At 51.3% G+C, this 19,615-nt stretch overlaps 3 protein-coding genes across 3 annotated transcripts in view; 2 read left to right on the top strand and 1 right to left on the bottom strand.

Moving 5' to 3' along the window:
- Positions 1-1,194, bottom strand: part of RHOA (ras homolog family member A) — a 26,413-nt gene extending 25,219 nt beyond the window's left edge. The window contains exon 1 of the mRNA XM_069812352.1: positions 1,034-1,194. The gene's annotated coding sequence lies outside the window, so the exon portion shown is untranslated. The remainder of the gene's footprint in view (positions 1-1,033) is intronic.
- On the top strand, positions 809-19,601 carry LOC138681844 (collagen alpha-2(I) chain-like). The gene is made up of 7 exons (XM_069769924.1): positions 809-967; positions 1,080-1,641; positions 1,839-1,975; positions 2,735-2,804; positions 16,959-17,044; positions 17,787-18,024; positions 18,376-19,601. The coding sequence occupies exons 1-7, from the start codon at positions 809-811 to the stop codon at positions 19,599-19,601; spliced, it is 2,478 nt and encodes an 825-aa protein (XP_069626025.1).
- TEX264 (testis expressed 264, ER-phagy receptor) overlaps positions 19,021-19,615 on the top strand; it is a 44,376-nt gene continuing 43,781 nt past the window's right edge. The window contains exon 1 of the mRNA XM_069812353.1: positions 19,021-19,143. The gene's annotated coding sequence lies outside the window, so the exon portion shown is untranslated. The remainder of the gene's footprint in view (positions 19,144-19,615) is intronic.

The following is a 19,615-nucleotide window of genomic DNA, read 5'->3' on the forward strand; positions in this document are numbered from 1 at the left end:
GCATAATTTGAAGCTGGGTAATTTTCAGTCTAAGGTCAGGCTGCTGGGCCACACGAAGCCGATCGCGCCACTAGTTCGTTTTAAACCAAAACCGAGCTCTTTGCTACACGCTTCTCCGCGTGCCCTCGGCCTGCGGAGGCCGCACCGGCTTCGGCTACGGCAAAAGCACGAAATCAAAAGTTTGCGGTTACGCTCCAAAGGGCGATTTCTTCCCTAGCTAAAAGTTTGCACGCTGACAAAACCCGGGCAGCGCTTCCGCCGGACCTCACGCCCCCGGCCAGCCCCGCCAGGACGCACGGGAGGGGAAGAGGGGGTGGCTCGTGGGCGACCCACGCCGGCGGTCCCGTCCCGTCCGGTCCCGTCCCGGGGACCCGGCTCACCCCCCGCCGCCCGACTCCGAGCTCCGGCGTGGCGGCGCCTCCCGCGCGCCCGGGTGACGTCACCACAACAAGCTGCCAGTCAGCCGGGTCACCCCCACCGCCCGGTGCCCACTCGTGTCACACCCCCGCGGCGGGGAGGAGTGGGGGGGGGGGGGGGGGAGCGAGCGCCGCCTCCGCGCCGCCCACGGCGGAGCTGGCGGGAGCGGGGTCCCCGCCGCGGGCCCAGGCGCCGAGGGCCGGGCGAGGCGCGGGGCGGCTCCGGCGGGGGGGAGCCCCCGGGGCCGCGCCCCAGCCCGCCCCTCCCCCGCTCCCGCCGCCCGGAAAAGGCCCCGTTACCGGGCCCCGGAAACTTGGGGCGGGGGGGGGTGGGGGGTGTTCTCGGAGGGGCGGCCGGGCCGCCGCACACGCCCTCCCCTTTTGTGCACGCGATGCCGCCCGGCCGCGGCGGCGAGAGACTCGGCCAGGCCCGACCGCCCCCGCCCGCAGGCCGCGGCGCGGGCTCCCGGCGGGGGCGGGCGGACGGGCCCCACCCGCCGGCGGCGGCGGCGGCGGCGCCGCGAAGGGAGGGGGGGGGGGGGGGAAAGCCGGCGAGCCGCCGCCGCCGCCCCCCACCCCGGGCGGCGGAGATACCCCCCTCCCCCTTCCCCCGGTACCTGCGGCCTGCGCTGGGTCTCGCTGCCGCCGCTTCCTGCTCCACAGGCCCGAGCTCGAGCAGCGGCGAACGGAAACGGGCGGGGCGGGGGCGTGCGCGCTCACCGGCCCGGCGCGACGCGGCGCGGCGCTGCGCTCCCTCAGCCCGGCCCCGCCCGGCCCCGCCCGCCTCCGGCCCGCGCCCGCGCGCGCGCGCGCGCCCCCGCCCGCCCTTACGGCCAATCGGCGCGGCCGGGCGCGGGGGCTGCCGGGAAGGGGCGCTATAAAAGTCCGGGTGCTATTTACGCCGCGCGGGTTGGGCGGTTGCGCCTGCGCTCTGCGGTGGGTGGCCGCGCGCCGGGCTGGGGCCCGCCGCCGGTGAGGGCCCGCCGCCGTGCCCGCTCCCTCCCCGCGGCCGAGGGTGGTCTCAGCGGACGCCCTGAGGCCTTCCCCGGCGGAGGAGGGGGAGGTGTGCGTGTGCTTCCTCGGCTTATCTTCGAGCCGGCTGAGCTGCGGGGCTCCTTCGGCCCCGGCAGTGCGTGGCCCGTGGGGGAGCCACCGGTGTTGGAAAGCGGGCTGCTGGGCACGGCTCCCCGGCTGGTCTCACTAGGCCGGGGGGAAGGCGGCTGCGGTGGGGAGTTGTTGTGTCAGGGCGCCCTGTTTGTCTCGGGCCTTTCAGATGAGCCTCTTTGGGCTGGGAGTTGGTTCCCTGTTTCTTCCAGTCGAGCCGTTAAGAAAAACGGAGCGAGCTGGAGGAAGCCGAGGAGCTGGCAGGCAGCGCAGGAGAGAGCTAGGAGGGTCGGACTCTGTGCCACGTCTCACTGCCAGGATCTTCTGAGCACGTCTCTGGTGTGCCTGATGGCAAGGATTGCCGTTATCTCGGGATGCAGTGCCGCCTTTGTGTCCTGGAGGAACGGTACTGCTTAGGGGCACTTGGGCATCGCTTCACTGAAAAGGGAATTTGCGTATGGAGGGGGTTGATGACAGTCAGCCTCTGTGCTTCTCTTGAGGTTCCCTTGTGCAACAGGCATGGTAGCCTTTAGCTGGCGTTTGGGCATAGTCTATTTAATCTGGGTTCCCTTAAGGGAAACTGGGTGCTGTGCCAATCCTGGTATGTGATCCTGTTAATAGGTGCGTGCCTCTTCCCACCCCCATTCCCTCATTTGACAGCATTCGTGTTGCCAGCTAACTTTAGACTGACCTTTTTATGGTCTACTCTGGTGTCCATAGAGGAAGGAGCTGCTTAACCCCTGTCAGTAAGCATGTCTCTGGGACTAGCTTGCTCTGTGAACTCTTTCAAGGAAGCTGACTTTTTTTAATCAAACACTTCATACAAAGTGATAAATGGTTTTAATGTATGCAGCTTGGTACTGATTCTTGATGGACAGCTGACAGTGTGCGTGGTCATGAGGGCCTGTGATAATTTGTCCTGTGGGGTGATGGGTGTGCCTCCACCTCTAACGTTATAGGAACACTGAGACAGAAGTTCGTTTGTCTGAAGTCAGTAGCGAAATTACCTATGTGGTTTGGACACCAGCTTGGTGGGGCTCTAACCACAAATCAGTTATAAGTTCTTTTCATAATCTTTTTTTTTATTCTTGCTGTCCAGTAGAGATCCTTGTGGCCTACTACTTTTTCTTTTCATGGTCCATTGGAAAGTTTGGCCTTTGTTTACAAAACAGTCAGGTGTTTTGATCACAGTATGTGTGTGCTCCGTTTCCTAGGGCAGTATCTCCTTGCCCAAGGCAGAGAGCTATTTGGATGGGGCTATGGCCCCAGGGCCTGTTCTCTCAGGTAAGTGCTATTCAAGTGGGCATCATGTTAATCAAAGTGCTTCAGGAGCTGCTTTTTTCCAATTTGGTAAACAGGTAACTTTTAATGGATCAAGAGCTTTGATTTTAATGAATATGGTAGGCAACAAGCTCTACTATGAGCTATGAGGATCCTCAGTCTAATTCTCTCTGTAAACCACACTTTTTGAAGGTGTCTGTAGTGCTAACTTGCCACATGTTCTTTTATCTTTGTCTCAAGTATGTGTCATGGTTCAAAACAAGGTCTTCATCCTGACTTCCATGTTATGGCCAGGACCCCACTAGGTCTCGGCTTCAGGGATGAGAAGGTAGTAGAGAAGTGCAGCTCCTTCCACATAACGTGTGGAGACTTTGTTTATGAGTTAAAGCAACATATTCTGAAACAATTAGTTTGGTCATAAATGTAATTTGTTGTTGGTTTCCCCCCAGTTTACTTTTTACCAAGATAAGAGTCCATACAGGGGGGAAAAAGGTTTCTTAACGGATAGCCAGGAACAGCTGAAACATCCCAGAATATCTTTTGCAGATGTTTTTATTGCAGAGATAACTTTTGCAATCAATTCCACTTAAGTCAGGTAGTCTCAAGTGTGTTTACAGCTATCAGAAAAAATAACAACAAAAACTGAGAGGAAATAATAGGAAGCAGTAGCTCATAAAGTTTTTTGGTTTTGTTTTTTTTTTTTCTTAGGGAGTGTAATGCAGGTTATATTTTTAGTTGAGCTACACACTTGATTGAAGAGTGAACCTAGTTTCTGTGCCAGGAAACTATGAGAGCTTACTTCTAACACCACAGCATGACATTATTTAGCACAAGTCCTTCCATAACTTACCCAGCCCAGTTAATTGTATTGTAATTTGCTTTTATAAGTTTTTTCTAGATACCGTTCCCAGACATGTTTCCAGACATGCTTACTAACATAATATGATGGTATGTCAATGTTGTATTTGCTTTAGAACTGTAAGCTGAGCAGCATGAAGCATCTGTCTACACCAGTAAAAATGTATTTGTATGGTGGTGGGGTGTGTGTTTTGTTCTAAAAAAACCCAAACAAAATCCCCAACAACTTACCTTTCCAAACTTTTGGATATCCAGTTTCTCTTAAAGTCAAGAACTTTCATCTGAACCTAGGCTGCTCAGATTCATAAAGGATGAAAATTAGCAGGTCAAGCCACTTCAAACATGTGAAGTGTCTTCCCAGGTTCCTCACATGTGGCCTAATTTTTAAGCAAATGGGAACTCACCCAATGGTGCCAGTATAAAAAAAAAAAAAAAACAGCAGTAGAGTCCAAACCAAAAGGAGATCTATTTCTTCCATTTACGACATCACTCTTCCTCTCTCCCCAGTCTACACAGCATTTAGGCCAAGCGCAGGCCTTCATGAAGTTAGTTTTTGACCTGTCTTGCAGATAAAGAAGCCTGAAGGGCAAGTCTCCTGTCCGAAGTCCTAAAGGAAGTGGCCACCTTGAAAGCCAGCCCTTCAGCATCTTCCTGCCCTGTTCTGTAGCAATTAACTCACTAGTGTCTCTCCACAGATGGACCCATGGGTGCTGTGTTGATCAGTGTTGCTGTCACAATAGCCCTGACAAGGAGGGGAACTGCAGTGCGCAGGACAGGGGATTTTTTGCAGAACAGGAAACTACCTTTCCACAGGGAGAGAGAAATCGAAAGCTTCTGATTTGCAGAGGGGGACCAGAGGTTCCAAAAAGTTGCTAGCCTCTAGTCAAACACAGGCTTTCAGCCATGGCTGGAGAAATGAAGCCTACGAGCCCCAGCTCAATGCAGCTGGAGTGTATGACACTGGCACAGGTTTGATTGTGGCATAGGCACCTCCTAGATGGCATTAGTCAGGCTTCCCTGGCCCAAGGAGCAGCAAGCTCTGTTGCAGGACTGCTGGTGGAGAAAGCAGCTCTGTATTCCCACTGAGAGGAACCCTGGTACAGAAACCATCGAGGTTCAGGGGAACACAGACCTTCTAAGAACAGCTTGGGTCTCGAAGCTTATCCCCTGCCTCCCCAGATGCAGCAAGCACTGCTTAAAATCCTACAGTGAAGTGACCAGAAGTCTTCATGTTCCGTACTCCCTGTCCAAGTGTGGGATCCTCCTGCTCTCCTCATGTGAAGGTGATTTATTAACTGAACCGAAAGTTTACCTCGTATCCCTACCTGGGAACATGTATCCAGAAGCCTGTACCTCTTAGAGACCCTGGCTGGCTCTGGGGCGTGACAGCACCAGACAGCAGTGACTTTCACAAGCTCATCCCTTAATCCTAGCGTGACCCGCCTTCCTCTCTCCCACAAATAGGGCACAAGCAGCTCTACCTGCAGTTCTGAAAACCTTTTCTGTATTTCACTATCATTCTCTTTGTTGCAAGTCATTTCCTGCATGATTCTTTTAACTTGTATCTCAGCTGAAAGCTGCTTTGAATTTCAATTCACAATTATTTAGCTTCCTTCATGCCAACATAGCACCTTTGCTTTAAGCTTGTACATGGCATTCGGCTGGCTTTAAGTGCACAGTAGCTGCTATGGCAAGAAAATTCAATGAAAGTAAGTTACCTTGTATGTGTGGAGAGACTTAATTGAATTAAAAACCCTATCAGAAAAATCTACAGTTTGGCTAGCAGGCAGCAGGCAAGACCAGTGAAGTTCAGTTTATGCTCGAAGACCAAATTTATCCAGAACTTTTGAGTTTTTAAACGGAGCAGAACGGACAAAATTCAGAGATGTTTAGTAGGATCCACCAATAAATCTACTATACAGAAATTTTAATGCTTTGTAAAACATTAGAATACAGACTAGAAAGGGAATAGAAGATTTCAATTGTACAGTAAGGCATTTAATATTAAGTCTTTTTGTGCAGTTTAAGATAATCTGATTGGTTTCTTCCTGTTTTCTGAATTTAGAAGTATTTGGAAGAGCTCTAGTGAATTATACTGAAAGTGAAATAAAACCAGTTTCCCTTAGTTTTAGAGGGTAAACTGAACAGAATATATTAATGCAACTGGATCCTGAAATAATTAAATTTCCCCACCATTTTGCTAGTATTTCAAAACCTGTTTTTCTCTTAAGGCCTCCCCCCCCTTTCCAGTTTTGTTTCAAGAACCAGCAAAAAAGCCCTTAGACTTAAATTCTGCTTGAGGCACAAAGGTACGGCACATGTACCACTCTGCTTATATCCCAGGCTGGCTTGTCAGCAGAGGGAACGCAGCAGGGATAACATCCTACTGGGACTAAATTTTCATATGTGATTTCAGCCTGCCATTAAATGCTTAGTGAATCCACTGTTTTTCTTACATGTGGAAGGGAAGCAGTAATGGATACCCCCTCAGCGTGAAACATGCTGTAGCCGAGCAGCAAGGACAGACCTGCTAGTGACCTACAGGAACCTCCAGTCTTGCCTGAGTGGGACAGTGCCTCTGCTCTGTTCCCTTCCTGCCGTCTGCTGCTACACTCTGGAGAAGCCAAATCGCAGAAGGACCAGAGCAGGACACCTAGCAGGTCCTTATACAGCTGGAAGGGGTAGGAAGTCCTGGCCATGCCCTGCTGCTGGCTGTAAGGCTCACCCAAATCAGCTGCAGCAGGGCAGGATGAGAACTTTAGTAGCACTCAGTGCATTTGGCTGGAGGGTCCTGTACCACCAGGAAACTGTCCTGGAGAATCCCCCTACCTACATTCAAAAAATGAGAGAAAATGCATAATACCCTCCGTTATTCAGGTCCCCTGCTACAAGTGACACTAGGACAGGTTTTTAGGCTGCTTTTAGTGCTTTCTGACAGAGGAGGGAGCTGTCAGCTCACCATTGAACTGCTCAGCAAGCAGAGATGCCTACCTGGGAGCTGGTTAAGCTGTCTAGGTGGCCCACCGAAGGAGGATGTTAAGCCTGACTTGCAGGAGGTGGACGCTAACCTGAAAGTGCCTCAATCTTTTGCTTTAAGTGCATGTATGGGGTGTTTTGTGTCCCTGTACAATGAAAACCACAATAACTAGCCTTCAGGGGACAGTGAGAGCAGCAGGCCTGAGAAGCTCTTTGGAGCTTCCCCACATTTGGCAGTGGGGTCTTGCACGTTTTGTTGCTGTAGCAATGTCCCCCTCCATTGCACCAAGAGGCCCTGGAAAACTGCAGCCCATGCAACACCTTCCCACTAACAGCTAGAGACAGAGCACCCTTCTCTGTGTCTGAGGGATGCAAGCAGCCCTTTTATCTGGGATACCTGCCAGGGAGCAGAAACAGGCCAGGAAGAAGCTAGGTTAAACTGGTCTGAGGTTGACTCAAGCCAACGTGGACTGGTCTGAAGTGTAATAACAACCTGATCCCATCTGCCATTTCTCCCGGTACAACTCATCGGTAGCCTTCCTGCCTCAGCCAGTAGCAGTGTGACAAAGTATGGCTTAATTACAATCCTGAAATGAAAAGAATTTCTTCATTAGATGTTGTTTTATGGCTGCATCAGTCGTCTTTTGTCCAGCTGCTCATGGCAGAGCTCCAAGTGGGCTGAATCGTGCTGGTTTGGCAGGTATGGGGTGGGGGGTGGTGGTGGTTTGAGTGCACAGCTGGGCAGAATGGGGCTCTGAGTCAGAAGCTCCTGGTGACGTTGCTAAATACAAATTGCCACAAAGGTCTTTTTCTACTTCATACTGGGGCTGTCTTTATGCGGTCTTTCTGCCTTCAGAAATATGGCTCAGACCCAATTCTTGCGAGTCATGTGCATTCATTCGTTAGCCGTTGGAAAAGGCAAGTAAGAAAAAGTGGTGGCTGTTACATGTTTGTGGACTGTTTTCCACCACACTTGTCTTCTGACAGCAGTTAGGTGACAAAGATTGAAAATCAAGGCAGCCTGTCTTCCTACCCAGGATATTGTGCTTTATTTCTCCAGCCATGGAGGTAATCCTTATGTCAGATGACTTCATTTTAAATTGTAGTGAGACCCTGAACTGATGATTTAGGAGCACACACTGTCTTCGTTGTGGTTCTGATTCTGGTGTGTTGCTCTGTGCCCAAGAAAGATGGATTGTTACTTGGCTAAGGCTAAATGAGGAGGTAACGCTATATGAAATGGAATCTCTTTTCAGCCCCAGTCAGTCCTCCAGATCCTGTTCATCTTTTCCCAAGGTACTGGTGCTAGAAATCAGCAGCCTTTTGTCCACCGCAGTCGATGCACCAGCATCAGCTTAGTGCTAATGGTTCTGAGCTGATCTGAATTAATGGTAAATCTTGTGTGTCTTGTGCAGCAGTGACTGACTCACATCAGCTCACTTAATCACTTATTCCCGGAAAATAGCACTCAAATTTGCCAGAGAACTGTCCCTGACACACTGAAATGTTTGTGAATTCAAAGCTTTTGCAACTCAGAATGGCAATTTCTGGAAGTTTTCCCCTAAAATTGTTCATATTGAAAGTGGGGGTTGTACAAAGAGCCTTGCTAAACTCTTGAATTTGAGAAGAGTTTAAAATTGATCACTTGGACCAACAGGAGCCTTTGTTCCAGGCAACTCAGCTCAGACTAATGCAGAGTTGCACAAAAACCTCCCTAAGAAAAATCAAAGTATAAACTTGGGACTTAATCTCTCCATTTCACGCTGAGTGTTTTTGAAGAATATTTTAGCTTCAGTAACTCAGTAAAGGGCTGTATCTATCTGGAAAAAATGTCTTTTCCCAGTGACGGATTTAATACAATCCTTTTATGTTCTCCTTTTTTTTTGGACAAGAGGCAAAAGGTGCAGAAACAAATACTGCAGAGGCATAAGACTTCCCCTCTCATACAGGAGGAGCAAAGATTTCATAGTTAAATGTAAAAAAGGCTTGCTTTTAGACTTCTCTGAGTTTTGGCACAAGTCCCTGTGGGATGAGTGTCACTGGCCCTCCCCAGCCTCGGCACAGTGTTGCATTTCTTCGCAAAAATAGGACCTTTGCTAGTAATGGAGTAAACAGAAAAACATAGGGGATGTGCTCAGGGCAAGGGGGAGCAAACTGGATGTCACGTGTGTGGCGAACGGCTCTGAATTAACTGCTACCACTGTGTACCTCTAACATTTCAATATTCTTAGGGGGACCATATCCCAGTGCTGAATACTCTCCTGCTCTCTCAAAACTTCAGAGGGACTCTGTGAGGCTAGCTCAGACATGGCTAGACTGACCCCTAAATGGCAGCAAGGACCAATTAAATCTCAGAACTGCCTCATAAACTTCTAAAATCTTGGGAAATCGATTTACCTGCAAGAGCCAAGATAAAATATGCAACGTTGAGCCAAAATATCATTTTGTTATTTGGAGAGTCACCTCAACTCAATTTCTGACTTCACAGATGACAGCAGCAGTTTCTGAAAAATAGCCTGGTCAGAAAAGCTGCCAACTTTCAGCAGAAAATGTGCTTTAGTGGTTTACATGCTTTCTGCTCAATTGGTCCCTTATGCTCAGTCTTTTTTTGCACTCAAGTGTCACAAAATACTTGTGACAACCCATGACACATTTGTCCACCATTGCTTCTCTCTCTTTCCTCTGGGCTGCATCTCAGTCCTTACCCTTTTCTGGCTTTGTCTATTGAGACTGCAACAAAACCCAGCAATTCTGGGCCGTGATGTGTACCCCGGGTAGATTTTTTTCCAGCAGTCACCAAAATGGGTGGAATTCTCTCCATTTTCCTTAGATATCTGTGCCTGAGTTAGTTGTCTAGATTCCTAGTGTAGAAAAGCAGAGATGAAACGGAGGCATGGGTTACCTTAGCCTAAAATAGGAATAGGTGCCTACAGAGAATTTTGGCCTGAAGGGGCTTTTATGACTGAACTGGAACCAACGCAGCTGCACCATACCCTACATCCATGGTCTACCTAAAACCCATTGAGTTGATGCCAGTCCCACCTCATGCAGCTAGATGGGAAGTAGCTTGTTTGAGTCTCGCTGTTGTTACTGGTCTCATCCCTCAGGAGTGCAGGTATCTTGTATGGAGGTGTCCAGTTCAGAATTACAGGCTGGTTGAGGTGGGAAGGGACTTCTGGAGGTCATCTTGTCCAATGCTCCTGCTCCCGCAGAGTCACCCAGAGCTGATTTTCCAGGACTGTGTCCAGATGGCTTTTGAATATCTCCAAGGATGAAGACTCCACAACCTCCCTGGGCAGCCTGTGCCAGCATGTGGTCGCCCTCACAGTAAAAAAGTGTTTCTTGATGTTCAGAAAGGAAACCTCCTGTGTTTCGTTTCAAGCCCATTGCCCCTTGTCCTGTCACTGGGTACCACTGAAAAGAACCTGGCTCCATCCTTTTTGCACCTTACCTTCATGTATTTATATACATTGGTAAGATCTCCCTGAGCCTTCTCCAGTCTGAACAGTCCCAGCTCTCTCAGCCTCTCCTCATAGGAGAGATGCTCCAGTCCTTTAATGACTTTAGTGGCCCTTCACTGGACTCTCTCCAGTACGTCCATGTCTCTCTTGTATTGGGGAGCCCAGAACTGGACCCAGCACTCCAGGTATGGCCTCGCCAGTGCTGAGTCAAGGGGAAGGATCACCTCCATCTACCCACTGGCAATGCGTTGCCTAAAGCAGAGTTGGGACCAACATCAGCTGCATCTGGAGGGGCTCAGACTCTGCATCAAATGGCTGTTGCCTAAGAGTGAGCCAGAGAAATTGTGTGTGGGTGCTTTTACCCACTGGAAATGAAGACACTGAGATTGAGCCAAGGAGGGAAGGAGGGTGAAGTTGTATTATGCAGAGGAGGGCAATACGATTTCTAGCAGTCATTGCTGTTCTGGTTCAGTGCAAGGGTTTCTCATAAGTTATCTTCTCTTCCACAGCAGCAATAAACAGTGCAATAAAAAGACATGAACACTGCAACACTTTGTTGTGACACTCTCTTCTGTCTCCTCCCCCATGCACGTAGGGCTCTGCACTCAAAATTCAGATGCAGATCACATTTGGCATTATAGCTGAATAAACTGTAGGATTAAAAATATTCCTGGATCTCCCTTTAAATGGTTTCCCTTCTCGCCATGGCATACTTGGCATCACTGGGGACAAGACTTGCACTTCTGTGCTCTGTTGCTACAAAGTTAAGCCTATGTCAGTATTAGCAGTTCAAGCTGTCTAGTCAAGGGAAGGAGAAGAGCAGCCACAGCAGCAAGTCAGCTGAGACAAGCTCTTCTACAGGGGCATTTGTAAATATGCTTGTCTAGCAGAGCTGCAGTGGTGGGCCTAGACGCGGTCCAGTTTGAACTGAAGCCATCATTGCAATGGGAACGGCGCACCCTGCTCTGCTTGCAGGTGGCCTGGCCTGACTTGGTTGTAAACTGAGAGGAACTAGATTGGGCTTAAAACTTGGAGGTTTGAGTGCAGCGGGAGATGTTTCCACCACCTCTGCAAGTCAGTAACTGGGCAGAAGTGCACTCATGGTGGGTGGTAGTGCACTAGTAGGCAGTGACACTTGTAGGAGGGAGGGGGGCTCAGGTAGAGGTGCAATAATGTAAAAAATCACCTGTGTTTAATAGCTTTTATTATGAATGGTGCGTCCACTGCAATATGAGGTAGTAAGAAAAGGGAAATACGAGAATATAAATAATCAGGGCTTCTGAAAGTCCTTTTGGAAGAGCTCTCCCTCCTCAGATTTACAGCAGCTCCCTGCAGAAGTTGGAAGAGGCTTGTGAAGTATTTTTTCAAGATATTTTTTTTGCCAGGAAGGAGATGAAAATCTTAAAACAAAAATGTCTTTCAACTTTAAATTTGGAGTTGTCATTGTAATGTAATTCTTTACACAGCTGCTAGAGAGGTTTATAAAAGCGCTATTGATATGTGTGCATTAAAAACAGGAGCACAACATGGCTGTAAGAAATTCATTTTCTGGTTTTGAAGGTAGCAATTAAGGTTGGGACAAATGTTGATGTTTGTTCTTCCTTCTGCAGTCACTCTTGTAAAACTAAAGGAGAACCATTGACATGAAAGCTCTGTTGGTGTCATTACTGCTGGGCTGCTTTGCTTTGTGGATCAACTCCTCTCTGGTTAGAGTGCAATTGTGTAAGGCTCTTAAAATCCTGTTGAAATCCCTGAAGCTTGTTAGGGGATCCCTCATTAAAAATGCTGGATGACAGTCTAAAGTGTCACTCGCTGTAGAGAATAAGCTTGTTGACAAGACTGCATTAAACCCAGCACTTTTTGCAAGCACAGTTTGCAAACTCAGAGAGACAGAGTGTAGCATGTTCGTGCTTTCCTTCTTGTTTCTGTCTGGAGAGAAAGTGGAAGAACACTCTGGGTAAAATAGCTCATGATTTCAGCAAGAAAAAAATCTAAACTTAATCTAGACTTCATGTACAAGAAAAGAGGTTAAAAAAAAGGCAGAGAAGCCTGGTTTGTAGATCTGTATTCTTCTGTAGCTCAAAGACAATATAAGATCATCCTCAGGATGAAGAAGGAAGTACACAATTGCCCCTAAGACAATGAAAGTTGAAGGCATGCCACAGGAAGAGAAATTAAGTTAATATTTCAATGCAAATGTCCCTATAAAATACATTTTCCACCAGGAAGAGGTGTGTAGAGCCCCGTTCTTCATGTGTGCATAGCCCCGTTCTTCATGTGTGCATGATACACTGCAGTAGGAGGTACAAAATTCAGAGCACAGGTAAAGGGAGATACTCCTCTCTGGATTGAACACAAACATCTGTGAGAAGCATTACTACCAATTTGAGGAGAACAGTATGCACCTGCAGAGAAGAAATCCCTTCTGAGCACTGGCCCCTGCCTGGCATCATGGGAGGAGTTTGACCAGACCTGTTTGGTCATGAGTCAAAGTTGCGCATCCCAGTTCCAAACAACTGGAGCTATAAATGGTTTTAAATGATTTTCAGGGGAGTTCAAAGATGAATAATGCATTCCTCCAGACTTGTAAGTGGTCTGCTATTCACAGAAAATCAAAGTGATGTACAAATGCGATTGCTGGCCTTGGGGCGGGGAATCTGAATGACTGCTTAATCATTCACAGTAGCTACCAGAGGTGATGTGACATCTGAAAGGAAGAGGTGAAAGTTCCATCACAATTTGTTAAATAAGAACCACCTTAGTATCTCGCTAAATAGCTGGTAACCAGAGGTGCAGAATTCTGAACTGCTATTCAGTGCTTCAATAGCAAAAGGAGAAGCTCACAGGCTACAACCTACAAAAGTTTTTCTTCCATAACTTCATGAAAGTTTGCTTGTAGTATCCATGGAAATTCCCCATGACAGAAATCAGGATTAAGACAAAGGGCCTGGCAAAATACCTGGAGTAATCTGTCTAATTCTATGCATTCCTATTCTAAAATATTAAGTCAAAATGGCATAGGTGTAGAAAAGGGGAATGGAAAGTGATTTGTAAGAACACAGGGGGTTTTTTTATTTATTTATCCCAGCAAAATGAAAGCCGTAATGAGATGTTTCCCCCTAAACTAATAAAACTCACCAGAGACTGAAGTCAGTATACACACAAGAAAAGACAGGTACACACTAGTTCTAAATAAAAATGGATTGCAAGCCTTCTACTGACCCCAATCTCTCCAAAGGAAGTGTTTGGAAAAGCTATTTACAGGAACAAGGAGCCTGGTTATCTTAACGGTAACACATGGTAAATTTATTGTGAAATCATAGGATGCCATGCATCAGACTGGAAAGGACTGGTGTCCAAACTGGAAATTCCTCCTTGTTCTGCTGCTGTAAGTCTTTGCTGCTCAAGACACCGTGCTGGCATTACTGAGTGTTTTGTCCATCACTGCAGTCCGTTCGGTTTGGTTTTGTGGCTTGAGTTTTGATATAGCAAGTGGATCCTACCCCAAGTTTGTATGGTTTAGGACTGGGATCTGAACACAAGATGAGAATCTAAACTCGACCCTTCTGGTCTCAGAAAGCAGGAAGTAGGGAAGGTTATGTGCCTGCCTGAAAAGTTCATTCCATAACTTAAAAAACTTTGCATTTAATTACAAGATCATTTTTGCTAATAGATCCAGGAGGAAGATAGTTTGCTATTTAGCATTTGTGCCCTAATTAGACAGTTAACCATAGGACTAATTTGCATATTTCTTAACACCGTTAAGTTTGTCTGAAAAGACATAAATGCCTTTTCTTACTCCTTAACACTGTGAATCTTGAATTCCTGTCACGAGAAAGAAACATAGAAGAATGCAGTGAGAAATGAATTTAAATCTGAGGGCAAAACAATGGATCGATAGTTAATCCTTCAGTGTATCTCCTCTTTTGCATTAGCTGAGGCACCAAAAGGTGAAGGGCTGAAGTGCCACCAGGCTCCTCACGCTGTTTGCCTTTCACACGCGTGGCTTTCACAGGATGCCAGGACGTGTGTGTTTGCCTGTGTGAGCCCTTCCTAGTCTCCTATCAAGGTTTTCCCATTGACAGCGGTTTCATTTCAACAGATGAATAATATTTTAGGAAATTTATTGATCAGTACAATAAAGCTCCACAGCGGCAAATATTAAAAGTTTATAGTGCCAATGGTGGGACATGAGAAAGTGGAAGCTGTTATGCGGAGGGATAAACCGGTGCTGTCCTGTGTAGCCTTTGGCGATGATTTCCAGAGAACCTCCTGCTCCCAGCACCCTAACCCTTCCAGTGATACTAACCCTGCGTTTCAGGGGGCCAGCAGCCGAAACCTTCCTGGCTTAAATACTGAGCCACAGCCTGGTCCTGGCTTGCTGGACCAAGCAGCACACGAATAGCCCGTCGTGCCCTCACCCTGACCACACAGCCCAGTCCTGCCCCCTGCCCTGCTGAGCTCTGCCAGCGCAGCCCCTGCCCTCCACAGTGTCTTTCCTCTGGAGAGGACTTCTCCAGTTCCTGCTGTGGGGTGGATTGGGCAGGTGATAAAAACAGGGAAGGTTTCCGAGCTGTTTCCAGCAGCACAGGCAGGTGGCAGGGCGGTGGGAGAAGATCCTCCGACAGCAGGATGGCTGGAGCGGGGGACACGCAGGTCCTGGGACCTGGCATCTGCCTCGTGGGGCAGGCGTGGGCCAAACTGCACGTCACAGTGTGTGGGCGTGTGGGACCACCACACCATTTGGTCATGCGTCTTGCTCTGAGGAATGTAGCTTTGGGCTTCTCTGTGAAACGGCCTCTGGCCTCCGGCTCTGCCTCTGCAGGCAGCCTCCTGCCCACCAGGTGAGCATTTTCCATGTGCCTATGCTGCCTTCCTTCCAGTTATTCCCACAACTGCCCATCTCCCTTATTTGTAAGGGACCAAATGTGGGTCTTGGTTCATCAATGGTAATGCGGAGTTGCCATGTTACGGGCAGCCAGGAAGGACTTTGGAGTGGAGCCCGTCTGTGTCAGTGCTGATGGAAATTCCCCAGAGCTGCATGCTCTGTTCTGGCTTCTTGCCTGCCCCTCTAGGGAGGGTATTTCCATGCTGAGTTAGTCAGAGTTGTTTGTGTTTTGCCATGTTGCCAAGGCAATAAGCATCCTTTCCACATCTATCTGCTTACCAGGCATCCAAAGTGAACTTCATGAAGCTCAGCTCACCTTCTCCAGCAGATAAAGGGACCCAGGGCAATTGAGAGAGGAAAGACAATGGCACATCTTGCTGGGTCACGGGAGCAGGGGATGGAGAGTCTGGCAGGTGAGAGCAGAACTGGGAAGCCAGGGTCTGGGCCACAGGCTGAGCAGAGTGCCCTGGCACAGGTGCCACGTGCCCCACTGAGGCGATGTGGAGCATTGGAGCGGGGGGTGCAGTGACTGCCCTGTTGAGCATCATCGCTGACTGCTACTGCTGGGACGAAGCCGAGTCCCTCCATACAGCGGCTAAGGTAGATGGAGAAATGTTGCCCGGGGTCTGGCAGGTGGGACTGTGCAAGGCCAGCTTGCCCACCTCTGCTCCTGCTCATAACCCACCTCCATTTCTGTCTGCCACTAAGAGAGAATTTAAATGAGAATGGGCTTATCTGCATACCCCATCAGAGACATGTTGGGCCCAGCACAGCCCAAACAAGTCTGCTGAGACCAAGTGTAGTGGGTTGACCCTGGCTGAACGCCAGGTGCCCACCAAAGCCGTTCTATCACTCCCCCCTCCTCAGCTGGACACGGGAGAGAAAATATAACAAAGGGCTCATGGGTCGAGATAAGGACAGGAGAGATGACTCACCAATTACCATCACGGGCAAAACAGACTCAACTTGGGGAAAATTAACTCAATTTATTACCAATCAACCAGAGTAGGGTAATGAGAAATAAAACCAAATCTCAAAACACCTTCCCTCCATCCTTCCTTTCTTCCCGGGCACAACTTCACTCCTGGATTCTCTACCTACACCCCCCGCAGCAGCACAGGGGGATGGGGATTTACAGTCAGTTCATCACGCGTTATTTCTGCCCCTTCATCCTCTTCAGGGGCAGGACTCATCCCACTCTTCCCCTGCTCCAGCATGGGGTCCCTCCCACGGGAGACAGTCCTCCGTGAACTTCTCCAACGTGGGTCCTTCCCATGGGCCACAGTTCTTCACAAACTGCTCCAGCGTGGGTCCCATCCATGGCGTGGAGTCCTTCAGGAGCACGCTGCTCCAGTGTGGGTCTCTTGTGGGGTCACAAGTCCTGCCAGAAAACCTGCTCCAATGTGGGCTCCTCTCTCCACAGATCCGCAGGTCCTGCCAGGAGCCTGCTCCAGCGCGGGCTTCCCATGGGGTCACAGCCTCCTTCGGGCACCCACCTGCTCTGGCGTGGGGTCCTCCCCGGGCTGCAGGTGGAGATCTGCTCCACCGTGGACCTTCCTGGGCTGCAGGGGGACAGCCTGCCTCACCATGGTCTTCCCCATGGGCTGCAGGGGAATCTCTGCTCCGGTGCCTGGAGCACCTCCTCCCCCTCCTTCTGCACCGACCTTGGTCTCCGCAGGGTTGTTTCTCTTACATGTTCTCACTCCTCTCTCTGGCTGCTGTTTCTCTCTGTCCCACAACTTTTTTTCCTTCTTAGAAATGTTATCCCAGAGGCGCTATCACTATCGCTGATGGGCTTGGCCTTGGCTGGTAGCAGGTCCGTCTTAGAGCCGACTGGTATTGGCTCTGTCAGACACAGGGGAAGCTTCTAGCAGCTTCTCACAGAAGCCACCCCTGTAACCCCCCCCTCCCCGCTACCAAAACCTTGCCACACAAAGCCAATACACCAAGTGTCCACCATAACCGGACCCCCAGGACCCCCGCTGGAGAGCTGGCCTGGCTGGCTGACACCATCAGAGGACAGAGGTCGGTGTGCGACGTGGCTGAGCAGTGCTGAGCAGGTGAGGACAACTGGGGAGCCTGCCAGAAAGCACGTTTCACATCCTTCTGCCTCAGCTCTTCTCGATGTACTGTTTCAGAGCGAAGGCACGAAGCTGTTAAATGAGACCCAAATTTTAGTGTTTGCTGTTGTAATGGCAAAACATATGTGTAAAGTATTAAATGTGTGCTGGGATAAGTAACTTCAAGGGTGGAGGAAAGAGAAGTGCCTGATGGCCAGAGCTGGCAGTTAAATGGCTTTTGAGTTCTGTTCCTCTTCCTGCCAGTGATTCACTGCATGGCTCCAGGCGAGACACGTAACCAAACTGAAATATTTTCTTCCAGCTGCAAAAGAGCTGTAATGCCAAATACAAGGAGGGCCTCTGAGGTTTGACTAATTCCAGTTTACAGAAAGCCTCGAGATCCTCACTAGGAAGCTGCTGAAGAAAGGCAAGTATTACAGTATTTCAAACTACTGTTCATAATTGAGGTCTTTGGCTTCACATCGGTGAAAAGCAGTGCCTGGAACTGCCTCTGCAAACAGCCCCGACGAAGGGGGTTGGGACGTATGGGAAACGGATGTGAAACCACATCAGGAGAGACAGCAGCAAACTCCACCGCTGCTTGTTGCTGCACCTGGAGGTGGCTCAGGTGGGCAGGTCATTGGGTGTACCAGTGGAGAGCAAACTTTCCCTGCTAAGAGGGTTGAAGAGGCTGGAGAAAGCTTGGTGCAAAGAGAGAGGTGTGAAGGTTGTTTTCCTACAGGGGAAAGAAAAGGAGGATGGGAATTATGTCTCTTCTAGTATGTCTCTCTCGAAGAGGGAGCAGGAGGTGGGGAAGACTGCTCGCTCCTCTCAGGTACTGTGCTTGGTCCCATTCCTTGAAAAGAAACAGGGGCCTGAGGAGTTGTCTGAGAAGCAGCAAAGGCTGCAGACTGAGCACCGGCGCTCCATGATGCCACATGCTCCGCGGGGGAGCCGCAGGACAGGGCCCGCTGCCAAAGGTATCATGAGGTGGGAGCAGGCTGCGAAGCTGCCTTGTGACCCAAGTCGTCCAAGCACATCTTTGCTTGGGGCGGAGAGGGGTGTGCGAGCTGATGGTGCTCCTGTGCTGGCTGAAGCTTTGCGCGTCTTTAGCAACTAGTTAATGCAGTTCCCCTCTGGGTGATAAAGCCCAGCTGATGGAAAAGAAAGCGGACAGCCTCCTGGCTGCTGGTGGGGAATGCCCCACGCCTGCACGGTGCTGAAGTAAGGACAAACAATCCTAGAATGTCTGGCCAAAGCCCCAAAACCCTTGAATGAAACAAACGTCTAACTCTTTCTTAACTCTCCTGGCGCTCCCCCTTGTTGGCTAGTGCTGTGCGTGTCTGCCAAGGTATCTGGCTGGTTCTCCTTCCGGCTGGGCAGCGGGAAAGCCCCAACGCGGGCAGAAGCCAAGCTGTTTCTGCCAGGTTGCAACAGCCCCAGAGCCAGGCCTGCAGGAACCCGCCCGCGGCTGCTCAAAACCCTCTCCGGGTTTGGTGCGAAGGGCCCCAGCGCTGAAGAGCAGCTCTGCCCACCGCCCCGACCGGCCAGGCCTTGCGGTCAGGGCCATGACGCACGGCCGGTGCCTCTTCTAGCACCGTGGCACCTCCTGGTCCAGCGCCTGAGGGAGGGAACCCATTCACCCCCGTCCCCGGCTGCTTCGGAGCCTGAAGCTCAGGGGTCATTCGGCTGGGACGCGTGCCGAGCTGCCGCAGCCCTAGCACGGGGCAAGCCGGAGGACACTACGCCGTTGTTTATCATTGACGTCCAGCGGCATCTGGGAGCCACAGCGGGCTGCGAGAGGAGAGCCGGCCTTACCGCCGGGGCCCGGGGGCGAGCAGCTCCGCGGGGGCGAGCTGCTCCCCGGCCCTGCAGGCCCTGCCCTCGGTCGGAAGCCCCGCCCCCTCCGCCAATGGCACGGCCCGGCCGCCCCGCCCGGCCCCGCCCCGCCGGCCCCGCCCCTCTCCTGGCACCGCCCCCCCCCGCGCGCAGCCGCCGCCTGCCGGAGCCGGGGCGGGCCCGGCGGCCCCGCGCGAGCGGGGCGGGGCGAGCTGAGGGGCCGGGATCGCTCCGGCCCGGCCGTCACCGGCGAGCCCCGGGTGAGGAGAGCAGGGGGCGCTCGGTCCCTCCGGCCGTCACCGGGGCGGGGGGTGTCTCTGCGGGAGGTAGGGGAGGGACGGCGGCGGAGGGGCCGGGCAGGCCAGCGCCGCGCCGCTCCTCTCCGGTTCCCCCCCCCAGGCCGCGGCCTGCATGGAGCCGGGGGGGTGGGCGCCGGCCGGGCGGCGGCTCGGCGGGTCCCTCCCCGTTCCGGTGTCGGGGGTTTGCGGGCCGTGCCGGTGCTGAGGGCGCTGCCTGCCGCCTGCCCGCAGCCAGGCGGGGCCGAGAGCTGCGCCTCCTGGCAGGCCGGACCGGTGCCGCCCGCCGCGGGCGCTTGTTGGGGCCCCTGGGGTCGAGCCCTCCCCTCCGCCCGGGCATGGGCACCGGGGGCGGGGGTGGGGGGGGGCACGGCCTCCTGGCCGGGCAGGGACCGGGCGAGCTCCGCTCCCGCTGCCCGTGAGGAGGGCAGGTGGG

Source organism: Haliaeetus albicilla, chromosome 24 (assembly GCF_947461875.1).
Source record: "Haliaeetus albicilla chromosome 24, bHalAlb1.1, whole genome shotgun sequence".
NCBI classification, from domain to species: Eukaryota; Metazoa; Chordata; class Aves; order Accipitriformes; family Accipitridae; genus Haliaeetus; species Haliaeetus albicilla.

Excerpts from the sequence above, each read along its gene's own strand:
- LOC138681844 (XM_069769924.1), top strand. The coding sequence starts at position 809 with ATGCCGCCCGGCCGCGGCGGCGAGAGACTCGGCCAGGCCCGACCGCCC. Across the intron at positions 2,805-16,958 it reads CCCAGGGCCTGTTCTCTCAG|GACCCCCGCTGGAGAGCTGG; the intron begins GTAAGTGCTATT and ends CCGGACCCCCAG. Across the intron at positions 17,045-17,786 it reads GGCTGAGCAGTGCTGAGCAG|GGGAAAGAAAAGGAGGATGG; the intron begins GTGAGGACAACT and ends GTTTTCCTACAG.